The sequence below is a fragment of the Cebidichthys violaceus genome, unplaced genomic scaffold, assembly GCF_023349555.1.
Source record: "Cebidichthys violaceus isolate CVI_PGR_0920_01 unplaced genomic scaffold, fCebVio1.0.p SCAF_8, whole genome shotgun sequence".
NCBI classification, from domain to species: domain Eukaryota; kingdom Metazoa; phylum Chordata; class Actinopteri; order Perciformes; family Stichaeidae; genus Cebidichthys; species Cebidichthys violaceus.
The window spans coordinates 17,048,918-17,060,471 of NW_027176964.1; the positions used below are offsets into that span (position 1 = coordinate 17,048,918).

The following is an 11,554-nucleotide window of genomic DNA, read 5'->3' on the forward strand; positions in this document are numbered from 1 at the left end:
AAAGGCCGAAGACAGGTCGTCAATGACAACAAGTCATGACTAAATGTCTAACTGAGAGGTCTGTCTGCAGGTCCTGGACTATGGATGTGTGAAGAGTCTGCTGTCCAACACCAAGATTCTGAGACAGATCCTGGAAGAGGCGATGTCCCTGCTGAAGATGTTCTGGAGAGCAGCTCTGCCCAGCACCGATCCCTCCATCCAAAACCTTAAGAAGGTTCGGGGCATATTTTAATTGTTTATAATAATGTGTTATTGTCAACAAATCCCATGAAAAGTCCAAAATCAACAACGTAATAGTCTGTGTGTGTGTGTGTGTGTGTGTGTGTGTGTGTGTGTGTGTGTGTAGGAGCAGTGTATGCAGGAGGAGATCTTGTCCCTGAAGCTGCGTATGTCAGAGCAGGAAGAGGTCCTTAAAGGGACGATTTACAGACTGAGGAGCACCAGCCGCACCAAGGAGAACATGGAGCACTTCATAGTCAACCAGTGTAAGTGTTTCTGTGTGTGTGTGTGTGTGTGTGTGTGTGTGTGTGTGTGTGTGTGTGTGTGTGTGTGAGAAGGAGGTCTGCTCGGTGCACAGCCACGAAAAGTGAAAGGAAAGAACGTAGGAATGTTGAGTGTGAAACAAAACCAAATAAGGTGCGAGGAAAGAAAAAGAGAACGAGAGCTTCTCAGCAGACAACGTTGCTTTGTCCCTTTCTTTTGGAAGTTCTGGAGAAATTCCAGGTTGAGGATTTGGATAGAAACAACAAATGTATGCAGCAGAAACAAGCAGTAGAAACAATATAGAAACGTCTTTTTTCCTTGTTTTTTTTTTACAGTGTCGAGGACTCGTGATGTGCTGAAGAAAGCGAGGACAAATTTAGAGGTAAGCAAACATCACCGTTACATCCAGGATATCACACATAGTATAGGCATCTGTGTGCATACTCCATAGGTCACAGTATTATGTGTATAAGTACTGTATTTTTGTGGCGTCTTCATGATGTAATTTCATCACTTTTGGCTTTCCTGCCTCACCTGTTCCTTCGTCCTGCATTTGTCTCTCCTCTGCTCCTTTAAACCCCCCAGAAGAACGAGCTGAGACTTTCCTCTCTCAGCTCCTCCTCTTCCTCTCCTCACGCTGGTAATTGTTTGACATCTTGTGATCTTGCAGACAGGTAGACGTTGTCCCAGATGCTGTTTTCGAATAACCCGACAGTAGTAGTTCAGACCTGCTGGTGGAACTGTAGCTGTAGAAGTGAATAAGGGTGACTCAGTGGTCTGGGGCAGCTTCTACCTCCGCCTGGTTTCGCTTTTTCTAACCAATGCCGACATCACTGCTTCAGCATCCCGTCACAGCGACCTGCATCCTGGTTAAACTAACTTGTTATGACATTTCTGACATATAAGAGTGTTTATCGTGGAGAAATCAAACATAGGAGGAAACATTGTTCTATCTAGAAAACAAGCTGGCCACACACTCCTGGGCTTTCTCAATGTCCGTAAAGTAAAGTAGATGTAATCAATGTTGTCATTGGAGCCGTGTGTTTGTGGCCTCCTTGTTTCCTACATGGGACACAAGCCATGAGCAGCACTCAGCTGTGTGTTCGGTGTGTGTGTGTGTGTGTGTGTGTGTGTGTGTGTGTGTGTGTGTGTGTGTGTGTGTGTGTGTGTCTGTCTGACACGGTGATCCTAAAATCCTCCTCAGCTATCGTAAACAACACTTTTAAGGTTAAAGGCAGCGAGTTGTTCCTGAACCCACAACCCCGAAAAGCACCCAGCTATAAGCCTCCACTGCACTGAAGGGTTGTTTACCTTCACATGTATTAAAGTTGAGTCTATTCATAGCTTTAGACCCCCCCCCCCCCCACACAGTTAGCGCTAAAATCACTGCATGGTGCGTAGTTTCTATTCTGTGTGCATGCTGTCACAGTATCGCTAAATGATGCACACACACACACACACACACACACACACACACACACACACACACACACACACACACACACACACACACACACACACACACACACACACACACACACGCCTGTGTGACAGCTTCAAATGAAAGGTTTGACTGCTGCCCTTCAATGTTTGCATTGAGTCATAAACACCTAGATTAACTCGCAGTACACAGAGTGTGTGTGTGTGTGTGTGTGTGTGTGTGTGTGTGTGTGTGTGTGTGTGTGTGTGTGTGTGTGTGTGTGTGTGTGTGTGTGTGAGAAGGACAACAGATTTGAGTAACAGCACTGCTTATTCTCTAATAATCATTCTCAGCTTCTCACCAGCACGCGGTTGTATTTTGGGAATGGTATTACAACTAAGATCACGCGAGTGAGATACTGTCAGGACACATGTTAGCTTAGCTTAGCATAACAACTAGAAAACAGAGGGCAACCACTAGCCCGTCTCTGTCTGAAGGTGACGACGTTCCCTACCCACACCTATAAAGCTCACTAACTAACACTAATCAATTAGCAAAGATTTCAGAATGACTGCAGCCGGTGAAAGTGATCCAGCTCATCACTAGTAGGAGGATCTTTTACTGGCTGTCTGTTTCTTTGAGCGAACAGTCTATCGACCTTCTCGCCAAACTCTCTGCAAGAAAGCACATAGGCCTATTTGCCAAAAATTGTATAACTGTTCCTTCAACATTTCACCTCGCCAGAAGTTTGTCTGATCTTATTCAACCGCCTGCATGAGGACTGGTGAATAAGAACGTGCGTCTAATGTCCTCTCCTTTTGTCCCCTAAACCCAGCTGAGGACCCAGGAGGTGCTGCCACAGACCGGCCTGCTGATCGCAGTTTCCTGAAGACCGGCGGAGCTCCCGGAGCTGCAGCCAATCAGCGTCCAGCAGCGAGGAAGCGCAGCAGCCGATGCCTGCTTTAGACTTTTAAAAGAACCAGCCTCAATGCTACCACCTCTGACCTCTGACCTCTATGCTACCCCCCCCCACACCAGCCTTTCTTGTCCCACCCCAAACACTCCAGCCTCCGTCCAGCCAACACGTGTGCAGTATAACCTGCCTTACTAAACTCCCCCCCCGTCCCCGTCCCCCGTCCCACCACATGCATCACTGTCTTTGAGTGGTACGGTGGGCAGTACGCCTCGCCGTGTGTGTGTGACCGAAGAAGGTTTTTAAAATGTGCCTCTGGTGGTTTCAGTGAAGTGCGTCCTACTGACGGAGCTGGTTGAGGATGCTCCCAGACACTGATCTCAGAGCAGGTGTGTGTTCTCAGTCTGGTGTCAGTGAAGGCTTCCAGGATGATTAAAGCAGATAAGGAGATTTTAACCGTAGATTTGAGAGAACCCTGTGATCTGTATCTAAGAGCATCCTCTTTTGAGAGCCAGACAGCCTGCGGACGGAGTAGATGTTCATGCATGTTAAATCGTGGCTTGAGAGAGAGAGAGAGAGAGAGAGAGAGAGAGAGAGAGAGAGAGAGAGAGAGGTCACGCTGGATCGACAACAGCACACTCAGAGACCACTCATCCTACCTTCGACTGCAAGTTTACTTCTTGTGGCACTTTTATCAACGAGGACGTTTTCTTTCTTTTCTTTTTTGCAAATGCAATGCAAAAGAACAATGACACCCACGATGCATCACTACGCACAGTGGGGGAATGTAGAGGACGTAGGCGATCACTGCTAAGTAGTCGTGTTCTAGTATCTGTATTTGTGGAAGAAGCTCATGAATGCTTTTGTCAGACATCAGCCAAGGGATATGAAAAAAGCAGAAAAAAAAGGTTCCGTTTTAGCCACAAAGCCTCTTTTTTTGGGTCCTTTTTGAATTCTGAATAAGTCAAAAACAAAAGGGCGTACGGTCAATGTAATGCTCGAGGCTTCTAAAAATGTGGCTGGCTGTGATTTGTGAGCAGGATGTTCACAAGAATATGTAAAAACAATTGAAAATAAAAAGAGGTTAAAGTGCTGAAATGGAACCAGGCTAAACACGCGTATTCAAGCTCCTCTGTAGGAGTTCTCATACGAGCATGTGCAATAATAATGTTTCTTGAATGCTGCACCGGGATTGTTTTTTTCTTTTTTCTTTGCTTGACACTGGATTATTATATTCTCACTCATAATAACGTTAAGACACGATCAGAGTAACGATTGTACTTCATGCCGGACTGTTGAGTCGTGGCAGAGATTGTAAAAATCGGTGGATCGCCAATACTTGCCAAAGTTTGAAGTCTTTGAACTCCTCACTTCGCTTTGACTTGCCTTATCCATGCGAACGACAAACCCAAGGTCGGCTCAGACCGCAGGGACACCGAGACGTCTTTATTCCCTCCAGAACCACAGAGACGGTAACCGTTAGACAGCTGGTTCGGTACAATTTTGAATTGTGCGACCGGAATGAGCTCCTTTTTTTGGACCAAAAACTCAAGAGTGGATTTTTCCCACTTGGCCGTTTGCTATTTACTTTGTGTTATTTCTCTTGGTTCAGGCCGTCTTAGGATTTCCATGGCAACGGCAACGTAGGATACCGAGTTCTTATAGACGATGCAAACTTTGGCAGGCTACTGGTGGGACCACCGGTCTTTAACTCACTCGCTTATAACGGTTCACGTTCAGTTTGATGAGCTCTTGCTGTACATTTGCCATGTTGACGCTGTAAATAACCTGCTTCTTCTGTATGACCTTAAGAGTGAGTTTGTGTGTGTGTGTGTGTGTGTGTGTGTGTGTGTGTGTGTGTGTGTGTGTGTGTGTGTGTGTGTGTGTGTGTGTGTGTGTGTGTGTGTGTGCGTGTGTGTGTGTGTGAACAAACATCCAACATTTGCTTTTTGCAAAGTTGATTTTCTGGGTAGCTGTGCAATAGCTTCTGTGTTTTATTTTGATGTCAAACATCATTGTAACGCGAGTTCGATCGCTGCATTCACTTCCTGCGACGTGTGATTTGTGCGTTAGAGGAGTTTGTCACTTTGAATCTCAAACTATGCCTCCATGATATCCAAGTCACTGATCCCAGCATCATCCGCCTATAACAAAGCTCCGATTAATGTCGCTTCGCTTGCCTTTGCATTTATTAGCTCGAGCGAGCGCTCGTCTACCTGAGATCTGCCAAATCAGGTTTTGTTTGCGCTTGAGTCTTCAGAAAAAAAAAAAAGAAGACTAAAGTTGGCATGTACTTCAATAGAGATTAAAAAGTTTGATATTTCCTTTTGAAATGGAAGAAGTTAGAAGACAACCGTTTTGAAGAATTGTCTACCGTCAAAGAAAAAGCCAACGACTGAAACAAAGCACTTTGTCGGAGCGTGAACAAAGCCTTTTTGCTACTCGTTATTAAGAAGGGAATCAAACGGCAGTTTGAGTCGATGTATTGTTGGCCCTGACTTTTCGTATGTATATACTGTATTTGATTGGTGCAGCTTTTATGTGATAGGAAAGCAGTTTTTTTTCTGAGTTTGTGCATAATGAACTAGGAAGCCGATACAGGACTCGTACGGATCCTGTCTCTGACGACGGTTAACAGTGTGCTGTGTGGGCAAAAAAGTATTATCAGTGAACGACTTGAGAAAGAATGAATAAAACACTTCAAAAGCTTGTGTGGTTCACTTTTGTGGAATGTATCGTTATATATTTATATATCCCCGTCAGCTAGAAGATAAAAGTTTGTGTCTTTGTTCACCCAAGAGGGATGATGTCACAGTGCTCAGCAGCATGGGTGAGACCTATTTAAATGTGTTTTAATAGATCGGTAAAAGAGTACCAGAGACAGGAATGATGCATAGAGACCACAGGTGTGTCTCTGACTATCTCCTTGTTCCAGCTTTTTAAAAAGACTAAAGTTAAATATCGTTTCTCCAGGATCAGGTTGTAAAAACTCACAAACTGCGTCTCACCTGGAAAGTGGAGGAGGTCAGGCTGCAGCAGCAGGAGGCGATGACAAACCGCTGCCTTCAGAGAAGTGACAGGAAGTCACAGACACCAGGCGTTTCCCATCATGCACTGGGTCTTACAGGACTGGGCCCCCGCCTCGACCTCGTGAGGTTATCGCTGCCCGAGTATTTACACATGAACAAATAAAACTTAAAATGTGTTTAAAGAACAAACAGCTTCTCAGAGCAGACAAAATGAGTGACAGACAGACGGGGATCAGGACCAGCGCGTCTTTATTTACAGAGGATCACCACACTGGTTCTTCAAACGCATTTTAAAACATTCATGTAAAATTCAAGTTTTGGGTTGTAGCCTTAAAACACATGGAACCTCAATATCTCTTCATATCAGCCTTAATAAAAACTCTTTGGACAAAACTTCATGACTAGACTCAACGTTCAAACAACACCTTCAGAGCGTCTAGTTGAACATAACAGGAGTTATGAAAGCCTCTCTTCACCAGTCTGTGTCGACCATTGATACGCACTGTGTGCACAGACTACACACCTCAAAAACAAACAAACAAAACAACAAACAAAAGTAAAGAACACAAGTGAGCAAACCTCCTACAACTATTGAATGCATGGTGATAATATCTCATCGTAAATAAATAAGTGAACTCATCTGAATGCGGTCGGTCTGCTCCTCCTCTGAACTCCTCCTCCTGTCCTCGTTTGAGAGTCACATTATTGCACTTCATGTTCGACCAACGCCAGGCCTGCTGCTCTCTGCAGCATCTACACCGTTCTGTTATTCTACCTGCACTGGCCTTAAATACCGTCGGGTCAATTATTATCAAAACGCAATTCAAAATCAGTTTGACGTGAATATGACGACACACAACACTTTAAAATCAAACCAGGAACACTCAGAAGCCCTGATGTCAGGACAGCGTCCTTCAAATCACCTTCAGAGACGGATCCTTCACAGACCAACGTCTTCCTCGTTTCACACACGGACATGCATATATTCACACGGTGCAGCGAACACTCTCACACACGCAGTGATTTGATCCGTCTCTCATCTCTCAGTCGATGTCACAGGTAAAAAGCCACAGTGTGGTTTTCCTCTCTCTTCAACAGCCGACGCTCACTCCGCTACCTTTTGTTCAGAGCCCTGTGTAGACAGAGGTGCGGCCTTTTATAAAAAGCCGAGGCGAGGTCGCAGCTACCGGCCTTCGGCTTGCCTGTAAACTTGTTTCAGTGCAAGATTTGGCTAAATGTGACGATACCAACGAAAAAAAGAAAGAAGAAAAACCAGCATGCTGCTCTCTAAAGCACCGTGGAGCTCCCACGCTGGGGTTCAGATGGGCTTGTAAAGCAGGGAGGTGACGTACTTCTTCTTGTATCTGTGAGTCGCACTCAGCACCATTACTCCATCCTGCACAACACAACACAACAACACAACACAACAACACACAGGCAGTCTGCCATTAGAGAGAGCCAAACCCACGGAGCAGATAAACAGGAGATGAACACATGATTTTCAATAATCACGAAAACCTTTATTTATTTAGTGATGAAACGTGTCTTACTGCAATACTAGCAATATATTTAAAATGTTCTCTATAGGATATTCAGAGCATTAATACAGGAAGCAGCAAACGACCATCTGCTTTGTAGCGATAGAGTGAGGTAATGTCTACGTTTGAAGGGAATGGAGTCGCTCTCCCTCTGTATGTGCTGTAACCCGAGCTCCTCCTTGCTTTGTTGACATAGCAGGGTCGCCCCGAGCGGCCTTTAGTGCACATTAGTGCACATTAGTGCACGTGAACGTGCCCCACTAGCTAGCCGGCGGCCGCTGCTCAGCACTGCGCTCATGAAGCGGTCCCAGCCGATAACACCGGCCACCGACCGACAAGCAGCGTCCCGGAAGCGTAGCACCCACCCTCAGATCAACACTGAACCCTGTCGCCACTGTTGCCGTTGTTTGCGCTGTTAGCGTCCTTAGCTACGTCGCCATGGTGAGTGTTGAGAGCCATGTGGAGGCGATAGACATGCTCTGAAGTCATGCAGGGTTATGTCACAGCAACAGACTTTGACATTTAAAAGTTTGTTGTACAATCAGAGTCTGGGAGTTAACGACAAATATATTAAGTTAGACGTTTTTTTGCACGACCATCTGATTCACTGGCTGAAAGGTGAGGGAGATTCAAACCCCTCCACAGAATTGGGTTGCTCAAGGGTAGTTAATGGGGGGGGGGCGTGTGTATTTCATGGGGTGCCAGTAACATCAGGAAAGGTGTGAGGAGTATTTCAGCCGTTTCCAGGGAGCCTACCTTAATTGAGAGGGCGTAGAGGTGGTTTAGCATCACATGGTTGGGCTCAGGCAGCAGGGCAGGGTCACACTGTGGAGGAAGAGGAAGACTCTGGTAAACAACAACAACAACAACAACAACAACAACAACAGCAGCAGCAGCAGCAAATCAAGGTCTGAGGAAATGATAGTGTTGAATCTGAATCGTAGGTAGACGGAGGCACTGACAGATATATTGGTGTCCTTGTTGAGTATGACTTGGAGGAGGTGAGGAGGGAGTATAGGAGGGGCTTTGAAGTGCTCCTCAGGCCTGAAGATGTACTGCTCCTGCCCATACGGACCTGGAGGGGAGCTGGACAGATCTGCAACCGTAAAAGAGGCACAATAACGCCGCTGACGGGGTTTCGAGGCTCGACTAAACTTTCCATTTGCATCAGAGTTTTACTGTAGCTGACCTGACGTGTCTGAGCACTCCAGAGAGTCAACATGCAGGGCGTCAAACACCTCAAAGTCCGACTTCTTCACCTGGATCAGGTTGTTGATGGTGCCGAGTTGACTGGTTACAACCGTCTGCAAAAGAGAAATGTATATACATATTATTTGTAACACTGAACACATTTCCCTCGAATACTTCTGTGGTTTCCTGACCAAATTCCACAACAATGATGTCTTTCCACAGGAGGTCTTTATCCTGTCACGTGTATATAAGGTCAAAGGTCATCGTAACATGGCCAAAAGTGTGAACGAGTCTGGAACTGAACTATTCGGTATTAAGGAAACACTTTCAATAACGCAACAATAAAGTACAAATGACACCGACGTACCTCTGAGGAATCATGGACCCACTGTCCATCTACAAAAAACTTGTACTGGTGCTCTCCTTCTGGCAGGTCCAGGATCGCTACAAAGTCATTATGGCTTTGGAGAAAAGAAAAGAGTATTAGTGCGACACGTCGTTACTCTCAGTCACAACTCTACGACTGACACGTATGGATGGAGCTACGATGGATAAGAGAAGATCATTTCCATTGGATCCCCTAGAAGAGCGTAAGAGGTGATATTTACCTCTTATTTAGTGGTATCTTTGTGCTCCAGTTATTAAAGGAACCAGCGATGAAGACCTCCTTCCCCCCTCCAGCCCAGCGAATGACTGTGGGTCGAGCCTGACGACCGGTTTTCACCTGGTCACCCAGATCTGATTCTTTCTCTCCTAACGCCTGAAAACAATTCATTGACATCTCAGAAAACACATCATATCTAACAAACGGCATAAAAATCTGAAAAGGTATTCCTGCTCAACAAACAAGACACTGTACGACAATCTATATCTCCGCTTCTGTATTTTCCAGCAGCACCTTGGACTCCGGCCCGTGGGTGTTGAAGATGTTGGGGTCGTCTGTGCTGTCCACCATCTTGCCGCTGGGTTCCTGGTCTTTGTGGCTGCCGCCGCTGTCCGAGCGGTGGGCCTTGGCTCCGTGCCGATCTCCAGACACTCTGTCACTTGTGTTGCCCATGATGCCTGCTGGAACGAAAAGACAACTTCTTTTAATCCGTTGCATCTTTTGTCCCAGATTTCGGAGACCTTAGTGAACCATGCACAGATTCCTCCAGCCTGGAACCACTTGAAGACAGATTAGCAGCTAGATAGGCTGACCCTAGTCCTCGATCCTAGTCCTCGATCCTAGTCAAGGGTTTGGAGGCTAATTCATTAGGAGTTTATAAATCTGTCTGTCGTCCCAGCATATCAATCTGCCTTTTATGATTTTGTTTCATGTCTTTTCAATGATTGCGTGTATATTAAAACAATAAATAAAAAGGTATAATAATAATAATAATACATTATGACAATGTAATGGTAAAAAAGAAAGTCTAGCCACATCCTATTGTTACAGCACAAACTACAAACGATAAGTGTGACATGTGGCTGATTTAAACACCTTCTTAAGACACTGAATGCACACGAGCTGTGCACACGGCTCTCTAGACAGGCTTATCGGGAGGCTAGACAGCCTTAAGACACGACCGAGTAACGCTAGCTGTAACTGTAACTGTAGCCCTGGACCTGCCACAGCTAATCGGTAACACCGTCTCCACACAGCTTCGTCCCCCCCGTTAACGCCCACTAGCTACTTAACGAGCAACAAGTTGTACCTTCCCAAATTAAGCTTCGACGTTAGAGACAACGTCGCCATTAAATTGAGAGCGATTAGCACACCTAGCTTGCTAGTTGTAGCCTACCGAAGTGTCCGCTCAGCTGCGTCGACCTCAACTCCCTTCGGCAGGAGAATATTTTTAGCTTATAGTCGGCTAGCTGCTAGCTGTCACTTTCTACAACTAACTAGCTTAGCTTAGCTTAGCACGGGGTTTGTCTCGTTTACGACGTCAGTGTCGATTATTACAACGTCACGCAAACATCACAATGTAACTGTAGTAACGACAAAGTAAATAAACTCACCGAAAACAGCTGAAGTTTATGTAGTTTTGGGTTTTTTTGTTCCAGCGGAGAGAGAACCTCCTTCCCAACAGTTGCAGTCCCAACTACGGTGTGCGACTAGGACAAACTTGTGGGACGGTCTATTTCGCCACAGTTGCAGAAACGCGCTTCCAGTACTACCATTATTTCCTGAGAAGGAACGATGCAATTGTTTACGGATGCAGTAGAGATACAGCAACTTCATATTATGTACTTTACTCTGCAGAATTATAAACTGACAAGGTGCTGTCATTACAGTTAGCCCTGGTAGCGTTGCTACAGGGAGGGCTCTAATATAAACGTGTATTATTGTAACCTGTACAATAAAAGAAAGAGTCATTTGCAGAATCATTTGACCAGCTACATTCATTCATTCATTTTATTGAGAAATCTATTGCATCTTAAATAATTCTCTTGACCCTTTATGTGTAATGAATGAAAGCAAACTGTTCGAACTTGAGATGGACAAGATGACAACATGCTTTATACAAGAGCCAGAGCCCAAATCACAGACAACGATGATGCGATCATTTTATTGGTCTTAGTTATTCCACTTGGTCTGTGTTTTGTCTGTTTTGTTCCACTAGTATCTCTGACCTCTGTGCTGCCCTTTTAAATTAAGTCTGGCTCGTTTTTATTAGGCCAGCTAGGATCCATTAGAAATAAAAATCCCTGGGATGATTAAAGACAAAATACTTTAGTCTAAAATACTATTATGGTCTCGTTTACTTGCGTGGAAATGTGTCCACCTGTTATCTTCATCAGCCACTGGGTGGCGCTGTTAACGCGCCTCAGATGATCCCCACCCTGAAGAGGTGAACTTTACACCACTGAGCCATTTGCTCGCCAGTAAGCCTTCCAGGAAAGACCATGTTAAAGTGTCCTCGTGTTCTGGCTAAAAAAAAAAAAAAAGAAATCAAGACCAGTTTTCGTTTCTTAAAATCCACATTAAAGCAACATATAA

General features: G+C 45.2%; 2 protein-coding genes across 8 annotated transcripts in view; one reads left to right on the forward strand and one right to left on the reverse strand.

The window, feature by feature from the left end:
• Window positions 1-5,525, forward strand: part of LOC137865903 (myomegalin-like) — a 37,621-nt gene extending 32,096 nt beyond the window's left edge. For 5 of the 6 annotated variants that reach the window (XM_068701471.1, XM_068701465.1, XM_068701467.1 and 2 more), the window contains 5 exons: window positions 71-214; window positions 347-485; window positions 819-865; window positions 1,069-1,123; window positions 2,739-5,525. In XM_068701471.1, the coding sequence (XP_068557572.1) occupies window positions 71-214; window positions 347-485; window positions 819-865; window positions 1,069-1,123; window positions 2,739-2,869 (516 nt within the window). In that variant the 3' untranslated portion in view covers window positions 2,870-5,525. The remainder of the gene's footprint in view (window positions 1-70; window positions 215-346; window positions 486-818; window positions 866-1,068; window positions 1,124-2,738) is intronic. The other variant, XM_068701468.1, reaches the window with a different exon arrangement.
• Window positions 5,526-6,077: 552 nt separating this feature from the next.
• On the reverse strand, window positions 6,078-10,679 carry prkab2 (protein kinase, AMP-activated, beta 2 non-catalytic subunit). Of its 2 annotated transcripts, none has more exons than XM_068701676.1 (8): window positions 10,573-10,679; window positions 9,473-9,639; window positions 9,183-9,334; window positions 8,942-9,035; window positions 8,573-8,687; window positions 8,346-8,479; window positions 8,140-8,208; window positions 6,078-7,241 (listed from the first exon to the last, which is right to left on the reverse strand). In XM_068701676.1, the coding sequence occupies exons 2-8, from the start codon at window positions 9,629-9,631 to the stop codon at window positions 7,164-7,166; spliced, it is 801 nt and encodes a 266-aa protein (XP_068557777.1). In that variant the 5' UTR covers window positions 9,632-9,639; window positions 10,573-10,679; the 3' UTR covers window positions 6,078-7,163. The 2 variants fall into 2 exon arrangements, with proteins under 2 accessions (XP_068557777.1, XP_068557778.1); XM_068701677.1 differs by having other exon boundaries at window positions 9,473-9,636; window positions 10,573-10,672.
• Between the last annotated feature and the right edge of the window lie 875 nt (window positions 10,680-11,554).